Source organism: Saccopteryx bilineata, chromosome 7 (assembly GCF_036850765.1).
Source record: "Saccopteryx bilineata isolate mSacBil1 chromosome 7, mSacBil1_pri_phased_curated, whole genome shotgun sequence".
In the NCBI taxonomy this organism is placed as follows: domain Eukaryota; kingdom Metazoa; phylum Chordata; class Mammalia; order Chiroptera; family Emballonuridae; genus Saccopteryx; species Saccopteryx bilineata.
Genome location: NC_089496.1, coordinates 83138423 through 83164129, shown reverse-complemented (window position 1 = coordinate 83164129; position 25707 = coordinate 83138423). Strand labels below are relative to the sequence as shown.

Sequence of the window (25707 nt, the reverse complement as noted above, 5' to 3'; positions counted from 1 at the left end):
TATAAAATCTTTGGTGTATTTTCTTTCCTGGGGTTAACCTTGTTTCGAATACGGATAGAAAAAATATGCAATTCTGGTTCCAGATTCTAGGGCTCCCCCCACCCCCCATCAAAGGAAGGGCTCAGTCCTCGGGGCTCCGAATTCTGCCCGGTCTCTTAAGTACTGGTCCTTCCGCTGAACTTCTACTGTCGCCTAGCGGAGAGAAGGGGCAACGGCTCCTTCGCCAGTTTGGCGTTGCCAAGCGACGGAGGCAGTGCCCGGTCTGGTCTAAGTAGAAGGGCGCACACTAAATGATGCTGAAAGGGCTGTAACAACGCCGCTTTCTATTGGCTGAAGAGCTCTCAGCCATCGCCCTGAACCAATGAGCAGATGCAAATGGTGACGTCACATGCCATGCGCCTGCTCCCTGTGGCCCCTTTATTCTCTAGGGACGTGTCTGAACGACCGCCGAAACTCACTTTAAATTCTTGGGGGTCTCAACTGCCCCATGTGCACCTCGTCGCTCGTGTTACTGCAGATGTTCTTCCTGATGGTCCCCGAGGGCGTCCGTCCTCAGCCCTCTTCCTCCCCGTCAATAGCAGTGCCCACCTCTTCGGACTCGCGGGCAGGGTCGCAGGGCGGGACCCTTCAATCCTCTAACGAGGGCACTGAAACTCCCTGGACCGTGCCTGGAACGTCTAGGTTGGGCCCTACTGTCGTAACCCCTTCAGCGCCTGGAAATAGGACATTGGACCTCTTCCCAGGTGAGGGGAGGAGATGTGGAGCTGGAGACTACAGACTTAGATCAAAAAACCTGTGAACAAAGTAAATTGCTACAAAGTGAGGGTTGGGGCTGTCAGAGGGAATTCGCACTTAGAGGATTTAGGGATCCTTATCCCTTTGGCTCTGCTTTATGTTGTACCTTCACAGTCTTACCGATCTGTGTCTGTGACTTGACTCCTGGTACCTGCGATATAAATTGCTGCTGCGACAGAGACTGCTACCTTCTCCATCCAAGAACAGTGTTCTCCTTCTGCCTGCCAGGCAGCGTGAGGTGAGCTGTGTTCCGCAGGATAAGTCCAAAAGGGGATTAGGGCCCTAAAATAGGTAACGTTGGGAAGTTGGAAGATTACCCCTCCTGCCTACCTCCCCCATTTCTATAAAGTGGAATTGCCTTGGTTTTTCCCAGGAGTGATATTCCTCTTTGGATTCTTTAGAGCAGGGCTGTCCAATAGACTAGGGACCTTTGTGTTGTCCTGTAGCTGCCCAAGGAGTCCTCTCTTTGGCATTTCACTGACATCCATGGGGCAGTCTTCTTTGGACCTACCCTGTTTTTCTAAATATATCCATTCTTCATCCTGTTTCCTCCTAGGTCTTCAAGTTGGGTGTGTGTGGACAACTCCCTTATCTTCAAGAGTAATTCTCCATTTCCTTCAAGGGTTTTCATGGATTTAAATGGAATTAGGCAGTTTTGTGTCCATGTGAACAACTGTGAGTAGAAACATATTGGCTGTTCTTATTGTCCTAACAGTTATTGAAAGCTGGCTTTGTCTCTGTCCTTTTTTTTTTAATCCTTTGAATTTCTATCATCCTGCCCCCGCCCCCTCCCCTACTCTCTTTCTCTTATTAGTTAGCATTTGCAGTTTCTTATCCCCTATTGACTATGAGTCAGAAAACCCATACAGAACTTTAATTTCTATCATCCCTCATAGCCCAGATAATTACAGATAGATTCTGTTTCCCCCACTTGATACAATCTCCATGAAGACACTCATTGAATCTCCAGTAAGTGATATACAGAAGGCACCAAATAATACCTTAATGAATGTCTTTGAAAAATTAGTATAGGCCTGACCTGTGGCAGCACAGTGGATAAAGCATCGATCTGAAACACTGAGGTCGCTGGTTCAAAACCCCAGGCTTGCCTGGTCAAAGCACATATGGGAGTTGATGCTTCCTGCTCCTCCCCCCTTCTCTCTCTCTCTCTCTCTCTCTCTCTCCTCTCTAAAAATGAATAAAATCTTTAAAAAAAGAAAAAGAAAAATTAGTATATACCAACCTTTTTTTTATGAAGCAACAGTGTAAGGGAAAGAGCATTAAAGTAAGATCTCAGCCTTGCCATTTACTTACCAGCTGCACAGAGTTGGCAAATCTCTTAGCATTTCCAGTCTCATTCCTTCAACTGCAAAATGAGAAATAATGCTAGCCCGAGAAGTGAAAGTGCTCTATAACTTTAGATGCAATAGCAATGAGAGGTGGTTGTTATTATTAAGGTTTAAAATAAACTTAGAAACTTGCTAGTGATAGCTATAACATTTCTAAAGATAAGAAGCTATATGCCTCTTTTTTAATGTCTAAGAAGCAAAATAATCTTCTCATACAAAACAGGCTTAAGTGTCCCTTACACCCTGGAAGTTAACTAATCCTGATTTCAATTTGGAAAGAAATAGAAAAACTAGGTTTGTTTTAGAAAACAATCGATTTTTGGTTTGGGGAAACTTATAATAAAGTCTGCTGGCCTGACCTATGGTGGCGCAGTGGATAAAGCATTGACCTGGAAATGCTGAGGTCACCGGTTCAAAACCCTGGGCTTGCCTGGTTAAGGCACATATGGGAGTTGATGCTTCCACCTCCTCCCTCCTCTCTCTCTGTCTCTCCTCTCTCTCTCTCTCTCTCTCTCTGTCGCTTTCTCTCCCTCTCTCATCTCTAAAAATGAATAAATAAATAAATAATAATAAATAAATAAAAAGTCTGCTGTTGCCTCTCCAAATCTCCCACCGCCGCCTAGTTCCGGCCTGATGATTATGCTCCAGAGCTACTGCGGTAGCATCCAACTGGTCCTCCCTGCTTTTCATCTCCCCTCTTGCCTCCTGTCACTGTTTTGAGACCAGTACTTATGAACTTTTTTCCCCACAATCCCTGAGAGTCATTCCTTTGGAAACTAGGCTGCTTTGAATTGTTCACTTTATGTAAACATTGTGTCTGGCCCTGGCTCGGTTGCTTAGTGGATAAAGTGTCAGCCTGGTGCACCAGAGGTCATGGGTTCGACCCCCAGTCAGGGCACATACTAGAAGCAATCAATGAGTGCACAACTAAAAGGAACAATTAAGTGAAATGAGTTGATGCTTCTCTATCTCTTTCTCTCTCCTTTCTCCCTCCCTTTCCACCCTTCCCTTAATCTCACTCGCTAAAATCAAACAAACAAACATGGTGTCTCCCAAGGTAAATTATCAGCACCCAGAAAGGATGAACTAGATCTCTGTCCACTCAGAGGGCTTAGTTGCTGATAATGGTTGTCAGTAACATGTTCTTAGTCAAAGTCTGTACAGCATGGTGGAGTAGGAAAAAGGAGACCAGGAATCGGGAGATCTGTGATTCATTCCTACCTCTGCCAGATTCTTTGGCCTTTTGCAACTCATTTACCTCTTAGGATCCAAATTTCCTCATGGGATTGGGCCAGATGGCTTGTTTCTAGGCTTTCTTTCACAAGCGAAATTCAGTCTAAGTCTAAATACCTTTAAGGCCTGTTAGGTGGAATACATACCATGTATGATAGTAGAATTTTTTAGGCAGGAGTTTTAGACAAAAACTTTATTATCCTTAGCCTGTGTTCCTTATCTACATTGTCCCTGCTTAATGTGAGAGACAAAATGTTCACTTTTCCTTATTCGTTTAAGCCATAAAAAATAGCTAGATGGACATTTACCATCTCAGCTTATCTTCTTTCTTAGCTTAACTTTAACTTTTCTTTCATTTATAAGGGTAGAGATAACTTTTTTGTGTGTGTTTTTCTGAAGCTGGAAACCAGGAGGCAGTCAGACAGACTCCCGCATGCGCCCGACCAGGGGGCGATGCTCTGCCCATCTGGGGCATCGCTCTGTTGCAACCAGAGCCATTCTAGCGCCTGAGGCAGAAGCCATAGAGCCATCCTCAGCGCCAGGGCCAACCTTGCGCCAATGGAACCTTGGCTGCGGGAGGGGAAGAGAGAGACAGAGAGGAAGGAGAGGGGGAGGGGTGGAGAAGCAGATGGGCACTTCGCCTGTGTGCCCTGGCCGGGAATCGAACCCGGGACTCTACCACTGAGCCAACTGGCCAGGGCCGAGATAACTATTTTATATGAGGTATTTCTGGCATGTGGTTTTCAGGGTACAAGTTCTGAAGGAAATGTTATGTAGCTCCTGGAAATTTTAAGGTTTGAAGATTCAGATCAGAGGCAGAAGGAGGTGGCCTGGCAATCAGCAGCAGCAGCATCACCTATTACAGGGCAATGCTTTTAAAATTCTAAAATAAATAAATTAAAAAGTAAAACTCTAAAATCCTGCACATCACCTGGAGAGCTTGTTAATGTGCACATTCCGACTCACTATGTTTGGGTTAAGATTCTGCATTTCTACAAACTCTCAGGTCATGCTGGGGCTGCTAGTCTGTGCACCACTTTGAGTAGCAAGGATATAGGAGACAGGGAGGGAGTTGTCTGGAAGTCCCCACAATTAGGAATTGTATTCATTTAATGCTCTATCAGAAAGCTGAAAAGTCAGATAAAGAAGGCTGTGTTTGTAGAGAGTAAAGGTCAAGTTTTTGTTATGTGGAATTCTCATTAGCTTTCAGTGATGAAAATCTATTTTTTAGGTGAGAGGAGGGGAGACAGAGAGACTCCCACATGCATCCCCACCAGTGTCCACCTGGCAATCTGATCTAGGGCTGATGCTCGAGTAGTGAGCTATTTTTAGTGCCCAAAGCTGTCACATTTCGACAAACCTATCCTCAGCTCCTGGGGCCACACTGGAACTAACTGAGCCACTGGCTGTGGGGCACGGGGGAAGCAGATGGTGCTTCTTCTGTGTACCCTGACTGGGAATCAAACCCAGGATGTCCATATACTGGGCCTACACTATACACTGAACCACCAAGAATATCTCTTGATACCTTTTTAAATCTGTCCAATGACCATAATTATATGAATAATTAAAGGCATTAGTGTGGGGCATGTTTCTATTATCCTTTTTTTTTAAGTGGGAGGAAAGGAAATAGTGAGACAGAGTTCTGCATGTGCCCTGACCAGGATCCACCTAGCAACTCCCATCTAGGGCCAATGTTCAAATCAAATGAACTATTTTTAGTGTCTGAGGCTGACACATTCAGACCAACTAAGCTATCTTCAGCGTCCAGGCCAATGCTCAAACTGATTGAGCCACTGGCTGTGAGAGGGAAGTAGGGAGAAAGGAGAGAGAGAAAGGGAGAGAAGCACGTGGTCGCTTCTCTTGTGTGCCCTGACTGGGACTCTAACCTGGGATGTCCACATGCTGTTTTGTCCACTGAGCCAGCCAACCAGGGCCTATCCTGTTTTTTCAGGTTAGCAGAAGACCTGGGTAGTGAAGCAGAGTATTGTCCATCACTGACCACCAGCTGGGCAGGGGACAATGAGCCTTTTCCTACATCTCTTTCCTGGTTCTGGAGTGCCATAAGGAGATGGCTTCAGGAGCTGGGATAGATTTATACATTGCTGTATCATAAATTATAGAGTTGTTACAGGAAATATCCCTTTAGAGCAGGGGTCTCAAACTCGGGCCTGCGGGCCACATGCGGCCCGGCCCGCCCACCAATTTTGTGCGGCCCGCAGATTGGCCCGCAGACTAATCCACGAAGTTTGATTAGTCTGCGGGCTGCACAAAATTGGTGGGCGGGCCGCAAGTTTGAGACCCCTGCTTTAGAGTGTCTGAAGTTGTGAAAGTAGAAATCAGGTGAAAGGAATAAAACATGACAAACCCATATACTTGAGAGATGGAAATATTTGTATCACAAATTGCTGATCATACACATTCCTGTCATCAGAGACTTGGAACTGGAATTCATTGGCCATGTTCTTTTTTTTTTCTATTCTCAAATGTTTTAATTATGCAGATATGACATCTAGGTTATATATAATATTTACATCATTTAAATTTTTCATTTTTTTAATATTTATTGAGGTGTTACTGGTTAATAAAATTATATAGGTTTCAAGTGTTCAACTGGGTAATACATCATCTGTATATTGCATTGTATGCTTACCATCCAAAGTGTCAGTTTCCCTCTGTCACCGTATATTTGACCCCCTTTACCCTTTATTACCCCTCCGCCCCCATAGTGTTGTTTATGTTTATGAGTTTTTGGTTTTTTCTTTTTTTTTTTTTTTTTTTTTTGTATTTTTCTGAAGCTGGAAACGGGGAGGCAATCAGACAGACTCCCACATGCGCCCAACTGGGATGCACCCAGCACGCCCACCAGGGGGCAACGCTCTGCCCACCAGGGAGCGATGCTCTGCCCATCCAGGGCATTGCTCTTTTGCGACCAGAGCCACTCGAGCGCCTGAGGCAGAGGCCACGGACACCCCAGCGCCCGGGCCATTTCCGCTCCAATGGAGCCTTGGCTGCGGGAGGGGAAGAGAGAGACAGAGGAAGGAGAGGGGGAGGGGTGGAGAAGCAGATGGGCGCCTCTCCTGTGTGCCCTGGCTGGGAATCGAACCCGGGACTCCTGCACGCCAGGCCGACGCTCTACCACTGAGCCAACTGGCCAGGGCCTATGAGTTTTTGTTTTTTTGTCTTGTTTGTTCACTTCTTGCTTTCAGTTTTATATTCCACTAGTGAGTGAAATCATGTGCTTATGGATTTTTTCCATCTGACTTATTTTGCTTAGCATGATATTCTCAAGATTCATCTATGTTGTCACAAATGGCAATATTTCTTCTTTGCTTATGGCTGAGTAGTATTCCATTGTATATATGTTCATCTACCCAGTCATCTAAGGACACTTTGATTGTTTCCATATCTTGGCCACCATAAATAATTATGCAGTGAACATAGGTGTGTGTGTGTGTGTGTGTGTGTGTGTGTGTGTGTGTGTGTATCTTTACAACTAAATGTTTTCAATTTTTTTAGCTAGATACTCAGAAGAGGGGTTGCTGGGTCATGTGGTAACTCTATTCTAACTTTTCTGAAGAACCTCCATACAGTACTGGCCGTATTCTTATCTCAAATCTTAATACTAAAACAATATAGTTCATTTAACGGATTACAAATAGAAGGTGATAAAAATCAGAATTACTATCATCTCTGAAGATGGAATATTAATCTGGAACCTTCTGGGGAAATGTTCTATAACTTAATCTGAGCAGTAGTAATAAAAGTACATAAATTTGTAAAAATTCTTTTGACTTTATGCTTAAGATTAGTGCATTTGTATGCTTAATCTTACTGTGTATGAATGTATTGTGCTTCAGTAAAAATGTTTTTACAAATTAGTTACTTGGCATGCAAGATATTTAAAAATAAACGTTTTCCTTTTATCTAAACTTCTTTTTAAAAACATTTTAGCAAAATTAAACTATTTCGAGGAGCTCCAAAAGGTCAATGCATCCAACTTCCAGGCCCTGGCTGCAGAGTTTGGAGGCACATCATTCTTCTCCACATCCCACGCCCAGTCGCCGCCACCTTTTTACAGGGTGAGCCGGGGAAGAGGATGGGATTGTTGGCTGTGACTTTTCCTTCATAACCGACAATCGGCGGGGTGTGTTCGGGGTACCCTGCTGCAGTTAGGTAAATCATGGTCAGTTCTTTTGGAAGGTGGTGTTGTCCACACTGACAAGCTGTTCAGTTAATTTTTTTTTTTTTTTTTGTATTTTTCTGAAGCTGGAAACGGGGAGAGACAGTCAGACAGACTCCCGCATGCGCCCGACCGGGATCCACCTGGCACGCCCACGCTCTGCCCACCAGGGGGCGACGCTCTGCCCACCAGGGGGCGATGCTCTGCCCCTCCGGGGCGTCGCTCTGCCCCGACCAGAGCCACTCTAGCGCCTGGAGCAGAGGCCAAGGAGCCATCCCCAGTGCCCGGGCCATCTTTGCTCCAATGGAGCCTTGGCTGCGGGAGGGGAAGAGAGAGACAGAGAGGAAAGAGGGGAGGGGGTGGAGAAGCAAATGGGCGCTTCTCCTATGTGCCCTGGCCGGGAATCGAACCCGGGTCCCCCACACGCCAGGCCGACGCTCTACCACTGAGCCAACTGGCCAGGGCACAGTTAATTTTTGTTTCTACTTTTTGTTTTTTCTGGTAGACTTCAATCTCATGAATAAATTTCTGCTATACTTTGTTCAGGCTGGGGACCCCATTTTGACTTACTTCTCCGAGTGGTCTGTAATAAGCTTGCTGAGACAGCCTGCAGGAGTTGGAGCTGGGGGGCTCTGTACCGAGAGCAATCCTGCAGGTGAGCTCAGAGCAGAAGTGCCAGCCTTTTTGTTCAAGTTAAAATAGGTGTTCTCATTTAGCACCTCTTCATTCTCTGTGTCCTAAGGTTTCCTGGAGAGCAGAAGGACAACCTGTGCTCGTTTCTTCAAGAACCTGGCAGAAAGCTGTACCTTGGATCCAACCCTCAATGCTGCCTCTTACCACAACTTCACAGTCCTGAAGGTTGCTCTCCCTTCTCTTCCTACTGTCAGCGCTGTGGAGTTAAAGTGAACATGTACCCTCTGTTGGGTGGTGGGAAAAGCACTAACCCATAAGTCGGAATGCCCGAGTGCTACATAAAAGTCAGAGGAAAGCCTGTTAGCTGAAGAAAGGTGAAAGAGGTAGAGGTAGATAGCCATCATAAGAGATTTCAACCTCCTAGCTAAAGGGATTGGCTTGGGAGGGTGGGAGGGGTAACATCTCACTATTTCACCAGAACTACTTGCTTCTGCCATTCAGTAGGGCTCTCAGAGTAGGTAGGCATCGCAGACCATCCACCCCCCTCAGCTTTATTCCTCCTTTCATCTTAGTGTAAAGAGTCAGGTAGCAGAGAGGAAGCAAATGATTCTGACATGTTCATTTGCACCTCCCACCCCCAAATGAGAAACCGTATGCTCCTAGAGACTTTCTGTAAGGTATACGTGTACTTATTTTCTTGCTTTTCTCTCATTCTAGGTTCCAAAAGGTATGACTGATCCGCAGAATATGAAGGTACGATGCTGCTCATCATGAAAAAGAGAATATTTGGTCCCTTTGCATCTAAGGCAATTTTAGTCTAGGTTGTAATGGTGAAAGGAAATGTATTTGTGACATATCAAAATGTTAAGTGTGAATCTAAACCCGTTTTCCATGTGTGTTCGATATGATTAATAAGCATCATGAATTAAGAACTCAAAAGGTGTTAGATGAGTGTGGGAAACATTGGTTTCAGTAAAGGTAAACACTATAATTAGGGTGAACTTGGAGTTTTTAATGTGCTCAAGGGCCTTGTTAATGTGTAAGAGGCAGGTATCGAATAAGTATTTCTAAAACTTATTTGACCGTGGATCCTTTATTTTATATCTACTAGAATTAACATTCTGAGAAATATGTTTTGAGATGAGCTGACTTAGAATGACTTGAATTGAAGTTGTAGGCTGGCATGGAAAGAGAAAGAAAGTTGGTCAAAATGAAAAATAGTAATACTTGCGCATGATACATAGCTAGAAGAGAAAATGCTGCTTTCAATTTGAGTTGATTTGCTTCTTCCCTTGTTAGTTCCAGGTTCCTGTAACGCCTGTCTCACGGGCTGGCTCTCCTCTGTGGGCTGGAAACACCTGTCACAATGTTGTTTCTCAGGTAGGGGAGCTGACGGCAGGTTCTGGATTGATGTGTGTTGACCACCATTCCCAGAGGCGCCTCATCTTCTATTAAGTACCACACCAGCCCCACATGAATTTCTGTGTAATACCTGAACATTAATGTGTCAAGAGTTCAGCCCGCCCCTTCCTCCCGGCCATGTTTCAGTCGTCTCCATTGCTACCGTCCTCCAGGGTTGCCTGTTGAGGGTTTCGGACTCCTTTCTCTTTGTTCCTGTGCAGTCTGTTATGGTTCTTACTGACCACATTTTCTTCTGTTGACAAAGTCAGTATCATCTGAAAATCTGAAATAGACTAATCAACTTTTCCTCTATTCTCTCTCTTCTAAACAACTTACAGAAGTAAGAATTATCTTAAAGTATAATTAAAGACTGTCCTCAGAAATCTGAGGATACCTTCAGTTGATTATAGCTTCCATCTCCAGCTCCTCTCTTTACTCATCTTCAGACATGGAGAGAGCCAAGTAACCAGGTTCATTTCCATGCTCACCTGCCTGTGCTTCTCACCCTCGTCTGCACCCAGTCAGAACTTACTTTCCTTCCCTCTCAAGTCTTACTACAAACTCACCTCTCCCGTGAATCTTTTCTTTTTTTTTTTTTTTTCATTTTTCTGAAGCTGGAAACAGGGAGAGACAGTCAGACAGACTCCCGCATGCGCCCGACCAGGATCCACCCGGCACGCCCACCAGGGGCGACGCTCTGCCCACCAGGGGGCGATGCTCTGCCCATCCTGGGCGTCGCCATGTTGCGACCAGAGCCACTCTAGTGCCTGGGGCAGAGGCCAAGGAGCCATCCCCAGCGCCCGGGCCATCTTTGCTCCAATGAAGCCTCAGCTGCGGGAGGGGAAGAGAGAGACAGAGAGGAAAGCGCGGCGGAGGGGTGGAGAAGCAAATGGGCGCTTCTCCTGTGCGCCCTAGCCGGGAATCGAAACCCGGTCCTCCGCACACTAGGCTGACGCTCTACCGCTGAGCCAACCAGCCAGGGCCCTGTGAATCTTTTCAAAAGCTTATTCAGGCTTCTTTTTTTATGTGTAGGTATAAGATGAGATCAACTTTATCTTTTCATGGCATTTGTGTTTTTTTTAAGACTTCCTATTTATTATTCTCCTTCACTTGGCTGTATTTTTAATTGAGACATAATTGATTATATAACATTGAATTAGTTTTAGATGTACAGTATGATTTGATATACAGTGTGTCCGTAAAGTCATGGTGCACTTTTTTTTTTTGTATTTTTTTGAAGTTGGAAACAGGGAGGCAGTCAGACAGACTCCCGCATGCGCCCAACCGGGATCCACCCGGCATGCTCTGCCCATCTGGGGCGTTGCTCTGTTGCAACCAGGGCCATTCTAGCGCCTGAGGCAGAGGCCATGGAGCCATCCTCAGTGCCTGGGCCAACTTTGCTCCAGTGGAGCCTTGGCTGTGGGAGGGGAAGAGAGAGAGAGGAAGGAGAGGGGAGGGGTGGAGAAGCAGATGGGTGCTTCTCCTGTTTGCCCTGGCCAGGAATCGAACCCGGGACTCCTGCACACCAGGCCGATGCTCTACCACTGAGCCAACCAGCCAAGGCCCATGGTGCACTTTTGACCTGTCACAGGAAAGCAACAAAAGATGATAGAAATGTGAAATCTGCACCAAATAAAAGGAAAACTCCCAGTTTCATACCTATGCGGTGCAGTTCCATGTGGGCTCACGCACAGATTTTTTAGGGCTCCTTAGGTAGCTATCCCGTATAGCCTCTACAGACTCATCACTGACTGATGGCCTACCAGAACGGGGTTTCTCCACCAAACCGCCAGTTTCCTTCAACTGCTTATCCCACCAACTAATGTTATTCCTATGTGGTGGCACTTTGTTATAAATGCGCCGATATTCATTTTGCACTTTGGTCACGGATTCAAATTTAGCGAGCCACAGAACACACTGAACTTTCCTCTGTACCGTCCACATCTCGACTGGCATGGCCGTTGGCTGCTCTGCTGTATACACGGTGTTACGTCATCATCTGCGCATGCGCACATGCTGCCACATCATCCTACAGAAACTGGGAGGGTTTCCTTTTATTTGGTGCAGATTTCACATTTCTGTCTTTTGTTGCTTTCCTGTGACCAGTCAAAAGTGCACCATGACTTTATGGACACACTGTATATGCAATAGTAGGCAAAAGTAGGTTTATAGTTGTAATACAAATAAATAATAGAATAGTTAATAATAATACAAGAGTAAACTTTTGCATACTCACAACTGTAAACCTGCTTTTGTCCACCCCTGTATATTTTGCAAAATTAATACCACAATAGTTAACAACCATCACCACACCATTACAGACTTTTTCTTGCAATGAGACTTTTCAAGGTCTACTCTTTCATCAACTTACAAATATAAAATATCGTTAACTGTAGTCACCCTTATCCATTTATAAAAAGCACTTAAAGATAGAACATTTAAATTAAACATAATTGGGCCCTGGCCAGTTGGCTCAGCGGTAGAACGTCGGCCTGGCGTGCGGGGGACCCGGGTTTGATTCCCAGCCAGGGCACATAGGAGAAGCGCCCATTTGCTTCTCCACCCCCCCCTCCTTCCTCTCTGTCTCTCTCTTCCCCTCCCGCAGCCAAGGCTCCATTGGAGCAAAGATGGCCCGGGCGCTGGGGATGGCTCCTTGGCCTCTGCCCCAGGCGCTAGAGTGGCTCTGGTCGCGGCAGAGCGACGCCCCGGAGGGGCAGAGCATCGCCCCTGGTGGGCGTGCCGGGTGGATCCCGGTCGGGCGCATGCGGGAGTCTGTCTGACTGTCTCCCTGTTTCCAGCTTCAGAAAAATACAAAAAAAAATAAATAAATAAACATAATTGACCCACTAAATACTTATTAATTGATTCTGCTTTTGTATTTCAGGTCATCTATGAGATAGAGACCAACGGGACTTTTGGAATCCAGAAAGTGTCTGTCGGTTTTAGACAAACCAACCTGACTGCTGAGGCGGGCGCTTCCTTACAACAACACTTCATCATTCACTTCCGGGTCAGGGCCCTTCTCCTATAGGGGACAGAGCAGGGGAGAAACAAGGGTTAGAAATAGTTCCTCTGCATCTGTAACACTCTCAAAATAGAAGGAGAATATGAAGTCCTAGCTCAGTCTGTCAGTTGAGGTATCAACATTTAATATTCCATAACTTAACTACAAATGATAGGGATTCAACAATGTTTATTCATTAACATTTTCTCTGATTTTCTATCTGGCCCCCAGCAAATCAGGACTTCAATCTCAAATCCAAACTCTTATTTTAATTTTATTTTTTTTTATGGAAAAAGAGAGATGAGAAACATCAACTCCTAGTTGTGTCACTTTAGTTATTCATTGATTGCTTCTCATACATTCCTTGACCAGGGGCTCAGCCAAGCCATTAACACCCTGCTCAAGCCAGCAACCTTGGGCTTCCAGATCATGTTGATCCTACACTTTAGCTGGCAACCCCGTGCTCAAGCCAAATGAGCTTACGCTGAAGCTAGCAACCTCAGGTTTTTGAACCTGGAACCTCAGCATCCCAGGTCAACGTTCTCTCCACTGCGCCACCACCTGTCATGCACCAAACTTTTTTCAAATAGTCACTTTGAATCATAAACTCAGCCTTCATCCCACAGAAGTTCTTCATCTAGCTTTTCTCATATGTGCTTATAATGAGAAAGAATTTTTGCCTGTGAGTATTTATGAATATTATAAAAAATACATGATAGCATTCAGTGTTTTATTCATTCCCCACTTAACCTAAGTTCCCAATCTTTTTTTTTCCTTTTTTAAATGAGAGGTGGGTATATAATGAGACAGACTCCCTCATGCACCCCGATCAGGATCCACTATGCTACACCTGTCTGGGGCCAGTGCTTAAATCAGCCTATTTTTAGCACCTGAGGCTGATGCACCCAGACCAACCCAACTATCCTCAGGGCCCGGGGCCAATGCTTGAACCAATCGAGCCATTGGCTGGGGGAGGGGAAATGGGAGAGAAGTAGATGGTCACTTTTCCTGTGTGCCCTGACCAGGAATGGAACCCAGGATGTCCATATACACCAGGCTGATGCTCTATGCACTGAGTCAGCTGGCCAGGGCCCTAAGTTTTTAGTCTTGTTCACCACCTTTGACTTTCTTTTACATTCTTCGTTTTGAACCTAGCCAAGTTTAGTTTCCTCTCAACTCTGCCTTTAGTGATCAGCCTAATCTCATGATTCTCAGAGTTCATCTCTGGAACATCTATAGTTAATTAAAATATATTTATAAATTAAAGTTTCTCTCATTTCAGCCTGGCTGAACATAGCCCTAAATTGATAGTAATTTGTGAGAAACAGGGTTGAAAGATCATTGTTTGTAACCCTTGGTAGAAGTAGCATATAGTAAATTTCAACATTCAGATCACTTAGGATTTACTTTGGGGGTGGGGGGAAGAAAGGAAAAGACATTGGAATGGAAATTTTGCCAGTTCCTACACTGTGGAAGGAAGCCAGATTGTCCAGTGCAGCTAACTGCATTGCCTTAAAGGGTGTGAGGCTAGGCAGCGGAAGGTGTAGAGCATGCTTTTCTCCGGAAGTGACTGTCTTTTACTCTTTCTGCAGGCTTTTCAACAGAGCACAGCTGCTTCTCTGCCTGGTCCTAGAAGTGGGAATCCTGGCTATATTGTTGGGAAGCCACTCTTGTCTCTAACTGGTGACCTAAGTCACTCAGTATCCTTTTTCGAGCTGAGTGGCCTGTTGCAGCCTAATGAGAAAAGCTGATCTTTTCTGGATTTTCCAATTCTGTAGTCCCTTGTTAGGTATCCAGGATTTCCTTTGCCTTATGTCCACAAATGTTGATGCGACCAGAGGCTTTAAAACTTCTGTTAGATAGGCAGAAGGTGATGGCTGTGACTGATTTTCATTTTAATGAGGTGTTTATATGCCGGTGGTGTGTGGTTAACCATTTTTGGAAAAACACTTTCTCTGTGTGTTTTTTAGTTACGTGAAGAAGAAAACAAATTATGACTTGAACAATACCGTGATATTAATAAAATATAGTGTGAAGGAAACAATAAGAGCATACGTTTTCCGATCTGCCTTCTTATTTTTCTGTTATAACCTCCTTGATCATCACTGCCCACCTCAGCTGACCCTCTTGAAGAGCCAGGGTGATGGAACTTGCTCTGCTCAGAGACACGAAGTACAATTCGGACTGAGTGCAATATCTGGGTGCAAGCTCAGGTAATCCAGTGCTTTCACGTCACTTCCCAAAACTTTGTCTCTATCCAACGATCATGCTGCTATGGCAACTTGTACATTTCGAATGAGAGTTCAGAGCTTGCTAGTTAGGAATAGTTTTTTTTTTGTTTTGTTTTGTTTTTTTCATTTTTTCATTTTTCTGAAGCTGGAAACGGGGAGAGACAGTCAGACAGACTTCCGCATGCGCCCGACCGGGATCCACCCGGCACGCCCACCAGGGGCGACGCTCTGCCCACCAGGGGGCGATGCTCTGCCCATCCTGGGCGTCGCCATATTGCGACCAGAGCCACTCTAGCGCCTGAGGCAGAGGCCACAGAGCCATCCCTAGCGCCCGGGCCATCTCTGCTCCAATGGAGCCCCGGCTGCGGGAGGGGAAGAGAGAGACAGAGAGGAAAGCGCGGCGGAGGGGTGGAGAAGCAAATGGGCGCTTCTCCTGTGTGCCCTGGCCGGAAATCGAACCCGGGTCCTCCGCACGCTAGGCCGACGCTCTACCGCTGAGCCAACCGGCCAGGGCCAGGAATAGTCTTATAATCTAAATAATACTAATATTGCTAAGAGCTTTCTGACAGTCCTCTATACCTACTGAGAATTTTTGCTCTCCAATTTATTTTATACTATTATTTCTAATGTTTAGATTAATATACTAATGTGGTTATATTATTATGTTAGCATTGGATTCCAGCCTCCATGATGTTTAATTTCAGGCTGAAAAAGGTGGACTGCAGCCGCTTGCAGCAAGAGATGTATCGGACTCTCCACGGAGGGCCCAGACCAGAGCACGTTGCCATCTTTGGTAACGCTGACCCAGCACAGAAGGGAGAGTGGACCCGGCTCCTCAGCAGAAACTGCAGTGTTTCAGTAAGGAGAGGAACACCGTTCTGACCCAGGCTCGCTTGCCCCTTTTGTTGTGAATATTGACATTAAAACCAGGCCTATTTCCATAGATAATGTGGTTATTACAGAAGGAAGGTACCATGTTTCCCCAGGTATAAGACGCTCCCATGTATAAGATGCACCTTAATTTTGGGGCCTGAAATTTGAAAAAATGTATTACATAAAGTTATTGAACTCAAGTTTTATTCCTCATAAAATTCATACAACTCATCACTGTCAAAACTCCTATTCATTAGCTTGTCCTCATCTGTGTCTGATGATGAATCACTGTCTTTTTTTTTTTTTTTTTTTTTTGACAGAGACAGAGACAGACAGATAGGGACAGACAGACCAGAAGGGAGAGATGAGAAGCATCAATTGTTGTGGGACTTTATTCATTGATTGCTTTCTCATATGTGCCTTGACTGGGGGGTTACAGCAGACCAAGTGACCCCTTGCTCAAGCCAGCAACCTTGGGCTCAAGCTGGTGAGCCTTGCTCAAACCAGCACTCAAGCTGGTGACTTCAGGGTCTCAAACCTTGGTCATCTGCGTCCTAGTCTGACACTCTATCCACTGCGCCACTGCCTGGTCAGATGACTAATCACTCTTCATATACAGTGTGTCCTTAAAGTCATGGTGCACTTTTGACCAGTCACAGGAAAGCAACAAAAGATGACAGAAATGTGAAATCTGCACCAAATAAAAGGAAACCCTCCCAGTTTCTGTAGGATGATGTGGCAGTATGTACGCATGCGCAGATGATGATGTAACATCGTGTATACAGCGGAGCAGCCCACGGTCACGCCAGTCAAGATGTGGGCGGTACAGAGGATCTGTGGCTCCCTAAATTTGAATCTGTGACCAAAGTGCAAGGTGAATATCGGCGCATTTTAAACGAAGCGCCACCACATAGGAATAACATTACTCGGTGGGATAAGCAGTTGAAGGAAACCGGCAGTTTGGTGGAGAAACCTCGTTCTGGTAGGCCATCAGTCAGTGACGAGTCTGTAGAGGCTATACGGGATAGCTACCTAAGGAGCCCTAAAAAATCTGTGCGTGAGCCCACATTGAACTGCACTGAATAGGTATGAAAACTGGGAGAGTTTTCCTTCTATTTGGTACAGATTTCACATTTCTATCGTCTTTTGTTGCTTTCCTGTGACTGGTCAAAAGTGCACCATGACTTTACGAACACACTATATTGCCTCATCCTCAGTTCCATCTATGGCAGGGGTAGTCAACCTTTTTATACCTACCGCCCACTTTTGTATCTCTGTTAGTAGTAAAAATTTCTAACCACCCACCGGTTCCACAGTAATGGTGATTTATAAAGTAGGGAAGTAACTTTACTTTAATAAAATATGTATTTCCAATGGCTTTAGGCGACCCCTGTGTTTTGATCGTTCGACCCCCGCCGGGGTCGCGACCCACAGGTTGAGAACCGCTGCTTTATAAAATTTATAAAGCAGGCCCTGGCCGGTTGGCTCAGCGGTAGAGCGTCAACCTGGCGTGCGGGGGACCCGGGTTCGATTCCCGGCCAGGGCACACAGGGGAAGCGCCCATTTGCTTCTCCACCCCCGCCCCCTCCTTCCTCTCTGTCTCTCTCTTCCCCTCCCGCAGCCAAGGCTCCATTGGAGCAAAGATGGCCCGGGCGCTGGGGATGGCTCCTTGGCCTCTGTCCCAGGCGCTAGAGTGGCTCTGGTCGCGGCAGAGCGACACCCCCTGGTGGGCAGAGCGTCACCCCGGTGGGCGTGCCGGGTGGATCCCGGTCGGGCGCATGCGGGAGTCTGTCTGACTGTCTCTCCCCGTTTCCAGCTTCCGAAAAATACAAAAAAATAAATAAATAAAATAAAATTTATAAAGCAGAGTTACAGCAAGTTAAAGCATATAATAATAATTATTTACCAAGTACTTTATGTCAGATTTTTGCTAAGTTTGGCAGAATAAATCTTTATAAAACAACTTACTGTAGTTAAATCTATCTTTTTATTTATACTTTGGTTGCTCCGCTATTGCCCACCATGAAAGCTGGAACGCCCACTAGTGGGCAGTAGGGACCAGGTTTACTACCACTGATCTATGACATTTGAAATGCCACAACCACTGTATAAGATGCACCCAGTTTTTAGAACCCAAATTTTTTCCAAAAAAGGTGCATCTTATACATGGGGAATATGGCAATTCATTTATTGAAAGAACATAAGAAATAATAGCCATTTGATGTCCTCATTTTAGGTCAGATTTATACCTAACATTTTCCTTATGAGAAGAAATATTTGAAGGTAGAAAAATCTAGAGCTCACTCTGGTTCAAAGCAACCTTATTCATTGTAAGAGAAAACTAAATATATTTCATATATATTTCATATATATTTTTTTGTTTTGAATATTTGGTCAGCACAGATTCTTTGATATTGATATTGTGTTCTTTCTGTTACAAAAATTTATATTTACATTTAATAAAAATATACTACCAGGTTTAAAATTCTAATCATGTAGAATGGTATTAAATCCTCAACACCCCCTGTCCCAGAAGTAACCTCATCCAGTTGTTGTTTGCATCTCCTGGTAGCCTTCTAGGTCAGTGCACAGCAGACGTGTCTCCTGACTCCAGCTTTACTAACATAGGAAATCTGCTGAGCTATTCTGTCTTCTTCCTCTTCTGCCTGCCTCCCACCTCCTCACTTTAAACAGCTGTACCTTTAATTTTATTTTTTTATTTAAAAATTTAAATTACTGATTTTTTTTTTATAAGTAACATAGCCTGACCAGGCAGTGGCACAGTAGATACAGCATTGGCCTGGGATGCAGAAGACCCAGGTTTGAAACCCTAAGGTCGTGGGCTTGAGTGCAGGCTCACCAACTTGAGCGTAGGGTCACTGGCTGAATTTAGCATGGGGTCACTGGGTTGGCTGTAGCCCCCCACCCCCTGGTCAAGGCACATACGAAAAAGCAGTCAATGAACAACTAAGGTGCCACAATGAAGAACTGATGCTTCTCATCTCTCTCCCTTCCTGTCTGTCTCTCTATTTGTCCCTCTCTCTGTCTCTCTAAAATAATAATAATAATAATAATAATAATAAATACAGTTGGCTTGAAATTCAGGAAGTGCAAATAAAAATATCTCTCCCAGGCAGCTCTTCCCTTCCACATGGGCAACCAAGTCACTAGTTTCTTTCCGTCCATAAATGAGGCATGCACACACAAGTGAATAAAATACTCTTAATTCTTTCTTTTTCCAAATGATACAATATCATACACACTGCTCTGCACCTCACTTTTTTCACAACATAAAATCTTAGTGTTTGTTCCTTGGCCGTACATAAGCCTCCACATTCTTTGCCTAGTATAGTTGCACAGCGTTCCATTATATGGATGAACCATAACTTTTTTTACCAGTTTTATTGGTGGACATTCAGCTTGTTTCCATCTTTTGGGTTGTACACAATGCTTCATTTTTTAACCTCATTTGTACCATTTCATACATGTGAGATAAACATATGATAAATCATAGAAATAGAGTTTCTAGATCAAAGGTATATGCGTTTAAAATTTTAATAAATATTGCCAATTCATTGTCTATACATGATGTACCAACTTGCAGTCCTACTGTCCATCTGTGCGATGGCTTGTTACCCTGGACTTTCATCCATGCTGTTTTCATACTTTTTCATCTTTATTCATCTCATAAGTGAGAAATAGCGTTCCAGTGTAGTTTTATTTTTCTCCTTGAATAAGGTCGAATATCTTGATATATGGTTGAACAATTTGTATTTTCTTCACTGTGATCTTTTTATATCCCTTGCCCATTTTTATTGAATTGCTAGTCTTGTGACTTATAGGGAATCTTTGTGTTTTTGAGAATCAGCTCGTTTCTGTTATGATTTGTAGATATTTTTTCCGGTTTGTCACTTGTCTTTTGACTTTGTTTATGGTGTTTGTTTGCCATACAGAAGTTGATTTCCATGTTGTAAAATTTATCATTTTTGTTTACTTTGGAGTTTTAGCTCAGACTTTGAAAGACGTTTCCCCTTAAGAGATTATTTTTTAAATGCCGTTTTTCCTTTCTCAGCACTATTATGACTGTATTCCTCATATACTTTTCTTTTAAGGAGATTTGGATGATAAGTAAACATGTATACTTGATTCAGCCTTTAGACAACTGAAGTCAAATTTATTTCTCTTGAACTTCAAAGCCATACAGAGGGAATGTTTTTTGTTTGCTACATAGCTGAATACAGGAAGGGGTTGGATTGAGATTATAGTGGAACTAGTCTTTATTATTCTTTTTTTTTTTAACTATTTTATTTTTATTTTTTTAAGCAAGAGAGGGACAGGGAGAGGAACAGATAGGGACAGACAGACAGAAAGGGAGAGAGATGAGAAGCATCAATTCTTAGTTGTTGCACCTTGGTTGCTCGTTGATTGCTTTCTCATATGGGCCTTGACAGTGGGGGGGGGAGGGCTACAGCCGAGTCAGTGACCCCTTAGGCTTCAAGCTAGCAACCTTTGAGCTCAAGCCAGTGACCATGGGGTCTTGTCTATGAGCCTACACTCAAGCTAGTGACCCCATGCTCAAGCCGAATGAGCCTGCGCTCAAGCCAGCAACCTCAGTGTTTCGAACCTGGGTCTTCTGCATCCCAGGCCAGCGCTCTATGCTCTGCTCCATCGCCTGGTCAGGCTAGTGTTTATTATTCTTAAATTTACATTTTAAATCACATTTTCAAAGAACATTTGGCACCATGGGAAAATGTTCCTAATGTAGAATAAATAAAAAGAAAAAGGTTTAAAACTATTTGGAACAAATTCATGAGAAGATGTTCAACATCATTTAGCCATTAAAGAATTACAAAACCACAACAAGGTACTGCTTCACACCCACTGGGATGGCAGTAATTAAAACAGTGGTAACAAGTGTTGGCAAGGATGTGGAGATATTGGAACCCTCAGACATTGTTGTTGGGACTGCACAATGGTGCAACCACTTGGAGAACAGTTTGATGGGTCCTTAATAAACATAAACTTGGTTTGTTGTCTCCTATTCCTAATTTATACATGTTATTGCCTGTATCTGAGCCTTATTATAAAAAAGTATGAAGCTAAAAAGAACAAAGCATATTGAGGATAGTTTATATCTGCTAGGTTATAGTAACCTTATTAAAGTCCTCACTTCCATCAGTCCTTTTCGCATCTTGAGATCAGTCCTCCTAGAGTCAGACTACTTGGTGGACTTCATAATCTAACACTAAAAAGTCTTCTTCCTTAAGCTTTCATTGCTCCTGTGTTCAGTCCTCTGCTTCAGTCAAGTGTCTGCTCAAGGCCAGCACCTCATAGATGCCAGGCACATAGGGAGACACTCACTACCTGTTATTCACATTAATCAATAAATGTCACTCCTTGGCACTGTGTGCTGCTCTAGTTGCATACCTTCTTATATGCCATCTCTACCTGAATTTTCCTTTAATCACCATTCTTCTGGTCTCATATTACTCATCCGAGTCCCATCCTCGACCAGAAATAGCTGTTTCTTTTTCTGGTGTTCCATAATACTGACTGTGTACCTCACAGGGCACTTCTTATAACCATTGTAGGTGGGTTCACATTTTATAATCTATATTAGTAATTTCCATTTTAGAATATTAATTTTCCTAAGACCAAGGACAAAAATATGGTCTATTGTGAACTTTTGTGTTCTGTGGACTACATTGCCTTCTCTGTTGTTGTACATGGTGTAAAAAACAATAGCTACTTAATGCGTGGTGAGTGATTATAGGCAACCATCAGCAATTTAAGTAGATGCTTCTTTACCCTTCTGCAGGCTATGCATTGTACTTCCTGCTGTGTCATACCAACTTCCCTGGAGATCCAGGTATTGTGGGCATATATAGGCCTCCAGTCCAACCCACAAGCTCATGTGTCAGGAGCACGATTCCTGTACCAGTGTCAGTCCATAAAGGTAAGTCATGGCTCATAAAGGACCACTAATCCTTGCAAAGCCTAGATTGTCAGCCATTTGATGACCATTTAATTTTTTACTTCTGAGAGCCAATTTATGCTACCAGTCAGTGTTTGGTAAGAGTGAGCTAACACAATTAACTTATATGTTGATCCTCCTGCCTGGTTACTGAAATTAGCATGTTGTCATAGTGAATACACCTATGTTCTTTTTCCCCAGGTTTTTTGTTTTATTTTTTTAATATTCTGAACCCAGACTATAGTATAAGTTAATTTCTTTTCAATTACCGTACCACTATTACTATACTGGTTGATTAAACTGCAGAAAACATTTTCTATAATTATATATTCACTGTGATAGTCACACACTTATCAGAGGCTCTGAGCCTGTTGATTGCTGTTAAAGTTATTGCTGCTCTAGCTGATTGGCTCAGTAGATAGAGTATTGGCCCAGCATGTGGACATCCCAGGTTTGATCCTGGTCAGGGCACACAAGAGAAGCAACCATCTGCTTCTCTTACCCTCCCTCTACTCCTTCTTTCTCTCTCCCTCTCTCACAACCAATGGTTCAATTGGTTCGAATGTCAGCTCTGGGCGCTGAGGATAGCTCGGTTGGTCTGAGCATCGGCCTCCAGTGCTGCACTGTTGATTTGAGCATCAGCCCCAGATGGGGGTTGCTGGGTGGATCCCAGTTGGGGCACATGTAGGAGTCTGTCTCTCTATCTCCCCTCCTCTCACTTTAAAAAAAGAGGTTATTGCTGTTGCAATTTTTTGGTCATCAATTCTTGGTTAATTGTGTCCCATTAAAATAAATAATTTTATTATGTAGTAAACATTTTTTAAATGATAGGCGATAATGGGTCAAATTTTGCAATTTGAAAAATAATTTTAGAGAAATCTACATTTCAAAAGTAACTATATGGTTTTTTTAGTTTTGTTTGTTTTGGCAGAGACAGCAAGTCAGAGAAAGGGACAGACAGGGACAGACAGACAGGAAGGAGAGAGATGAGAAGCCTCAATCATCAGTTTTTCTTTGAGACACCTTAGTTGTTCATTGATTGCTTTCTCATATGTGCCTTGACCGGGGGGCTACAGCTGACCGAGTAACTCCTTGCTCGAGCCAGCAACCTTGGGTCCAAGCTGGTGAGCTTTGCTCAAAGCAGATGAGCCTGCGCTCAAGCTGGCAACCTCGGGGTCTCGAACCTGGGTCCTCCGCATCCCCGTCCGATGCTCTATCCACTGCGCCACCGCCTGGTCAGGCCATTACCCCATTTCTAACCACAGCTCCCAAAGGGGCTGCTGTTGGCATTTTAAGATGTCCCTTCCCCCACAGGCTCTGAAATGAGTGATAGTGGCATGTTAATTAAATCAAATCCTAGACAATATTGAACCCAAGGCTAAAAATTCATTTTCTATTCTATTTCCCATCCCTAAGTATTTCTAGCCATCCCAGCCAATGTAGTTCATCAGGCATTCTGCAATGAGATTAAAAAATAATATTAACATGCTTTAATAATGTCAACTGCAAAGATTCGCTCCAAAAATTCAATATATAACCTCACCCCATTATAAAGTTCCTAGGAAAAAAAAGTCCTAACAGTAAATTCTTTCTTAAGTTAATGTCCAAAGAAAATTTATTACTTATTCTCCTTTGCCTGGTTAGTCTCAGCCAGTCTTTGCTGCCTGGCTAGAATCAGATTCCCTCCACAGCTTCGGCCTAAGCTAGCTAGCCTTGTCTCACAGCGCCCTCAACAGTACAGTAGTTCTTATGCCACACCCCCTTAAGAGCTGCAATGTTTACAAAGAACAAGCTAGAGTTACTATGACATGCAAGATCATCACAGCACTGGCTCCATGCCCATTTTTAAAAAAATTCCTAGAAGGGTTATTCTGAGCAAAATTATGTTCCCAGAGTCTGGTGTTTATTGTTGCCAAAGACCACAGTAGATAATACGTGGCATCAGAATAAAGGGAAGTGAATGGAGAAAATACTTATTTCTGGCTTAATAAGATAATTATTTATTGTCAAATTACTATATAATCAGAAGTTTGCTTATTGAGCACAGTAAGAAAAAAGGGAGTTCATTATAGATAAACATGATTCCAATTATCAGTCTGCAACCAAATCTATCAAAAGCTATCGCTGTTAGATCAGAAACCTGAGTCAGCTTGACAAGGTCTCTTCTCCTGGGAGCGTCTGTTTTGTTTGACTTGAATTGGTGGGTGGTTGAGAGGATCCTTGCTAACCCTGACATTCTGTGAATCTGATGGGTTTTTTAAATCTCCATTTCTGAGTTCTTTGCTTTTTCCATGAAGTCTCCAAACTCTTTCTACTGTTGAAGAAGGGATAGAATTGCAACTACTAGTAGTACATGTGTACTGTTTCAGAGCTTGGAGCCTCCTGGGACTGATAAGGTAGAGCTGCTAAGCAGGTCATAGCAGTCTTGCCATCTGGCCTCTCTGATAACAGATAGCTCACCAGTTGGGGGAGGCTAGAGTCAGTCCGTCTTTAGGTTGGTGTAACTGTTCACAGTTCTGGTGTCACGGACTGTTGCTAGGAAATTTCTTTGTTTTTTTGTTTTTGTTTTACAGGGACAGAGAGAGAGTCAGAGAGAGGGATAGGTAGGGACAGACAGACAGGAACTGAGAGAGGTGAGAAGCATCAATCATTAGTTTTTTTGTTGCGACAACTTAGTTGTTCGTTGATTGCTTTCTCATATGTGCCTTGACCGCAGGCCTTCAGCAGACCGAGTAGCCCTTTGCTCAAGCCAGCGACCTTGGGTCCAAGCTGGTGAGCTTTTTTGCTCAAGCCAGATGAGCCCGCACTCAAGCTGGTGACCTCCGGGTCTCAAACCTGGGTCCTCTGCATCCCAGTCCGATGCTCTATCCACTGCGCCACCGCCTGGTCAGGCGCTAGGAAATTTCATTTCCTGTTTCTCATAGAAAATACATAGAACCAGAATGAGAAAAAGGTTTATCTTGCTTAAAGCAATTTGGTTTTGTTTTTTCATCAGGAAAAATAAAATAAGCCACTTGGAGAGCTATTTGAATTGGTACCGAGTGCTGGCCTATAATGTACTTTCTTCCTGCAGGATTCCCAAGTAGCAGAAATGTCTTTGACAACTGTTGTAACCTTTGTGGACATTACCCAGAAGCCAGAGCCTCCACGGGGCCAACCCAGAATTGACTGGAGATTGCCATTTGACTTCTTCTTTCCTTTGAAAGTGGCATTCAGCAAAGGAGTCGACTTTCAGAAAGGCTCAGTCTCTCCCATTCTTATCCTGTGTCTCTTACTACTTGGATTTCTCAGCCTCGAGACTAAGTAAAAAAAGAAGAATCAGATTTTAACTTTCCCTATGGGAAGTCCTATGGCAGCCTACTTATGTTGGCGAATGACCAGAGAGCTATTAGTATAATTGGGGACTTAAGTAAAGGAATCTGTGTACATGAAAGAAGGGATTTTAGAAAAACAATAAAAATATCTTATTTATCCTAGCTCTTTGCTTAGACAGGGTTCCCCAAACTTTTTACACAGAGGGCCAGTTCACTGTCCCTCAGACCGTTGGAGGGCCGCCACATACAGTGCTCCTCTCACTGACCACCAATGAAAGAGGTGCCCCTTCCGGAAGTGCGGTGGGGGGCCGGATAAATGGCCTCAGGGGGCTGCATGCGGCCCGCGGGCCGTAATTTGGGGACGCCTGCTTAGAACATGCTTCAGTAATGTCAATTGCAAGTATCTGCTCCAAAACTTGAATATATAACCGACAAAACACCAGATACACATTAAGTTCTGTATTTCTCAAGCAGGAAAAAATGCAGAGTCCTGCCTCCAGCCCTTTGGGTTGGGCTATGCCTGACTAAAGGTTTGCAAAGTCTTCGTTCATCTGCTCACAGGCACAGTTGGGCCCAACATCAGAAGGAACATGTTTTTGTTGTCCCCCAGTGAGCTTGGGAATAGCCACCCTCTGGACTTGGAAGGAGCTGACTGTTCAGAACAGAGAATGGGCTATACATTTTCTCAGGCTCCTCCCCACTGCTTGGGCCACAGTC

The 25707-nt window shown here is 44.0% G+C and overlaps 1 protein-coding gene across 1 annotated transcript; it reads left to right on the top strand.

The window, feature by feature from the left end:
- Positions 1–418: 418 nt before the first annotated feature.
- On the top strand, positions 419–25152 carry TCTN3 (tectonic family member 3). The gene is made up of 14 exons (XM_066239917.1): positions 419–743; positions 910–1033; positions 1352–1470; positions 7332–7459; positions 8107–8215; positions 8303–8418; positions 8911–8946; positions 9493–9573; positions 12479–12604; positions 14191–14298; positions 14717–14811; positions 15534–15687; positions 21521–21658; positions 24750–25152. Exons 1-14 carry the CDS (start codon positions 488–490, stop codon positions 24981–24983), a joined length of 1824 nt encoding a protein of 607 aa, XP_066096014.1. The 5' UTR covers positions 419–487; the 3' UTR covers positions 24984–25152.
- Positions 25153–25707: the final 555 nt, after the last annotated feature.

Coding starts and splice junctions, on each gene's coding strand:
- TCTN3 (XM_066239917.1), top strand. CDS start 488: ATGTGCACCTCGTCGCTCGTGTTACTGCAGATGTTCTTCCTGATGGTC. Junction 744..909: donor GACATTGGACCTCTTCCCAG/GTGAGGGGAGGA, acceptor GTACCTTCACAG/TCTTACCGATCTGTGTCTGT. Junction 1,471..7,331: donor TTGTGTCCATGTGAACAACT/GTGAGTAGAAAC, acceptor AAAACATTTTAG/CAAAATTAAACTATTTCGAG.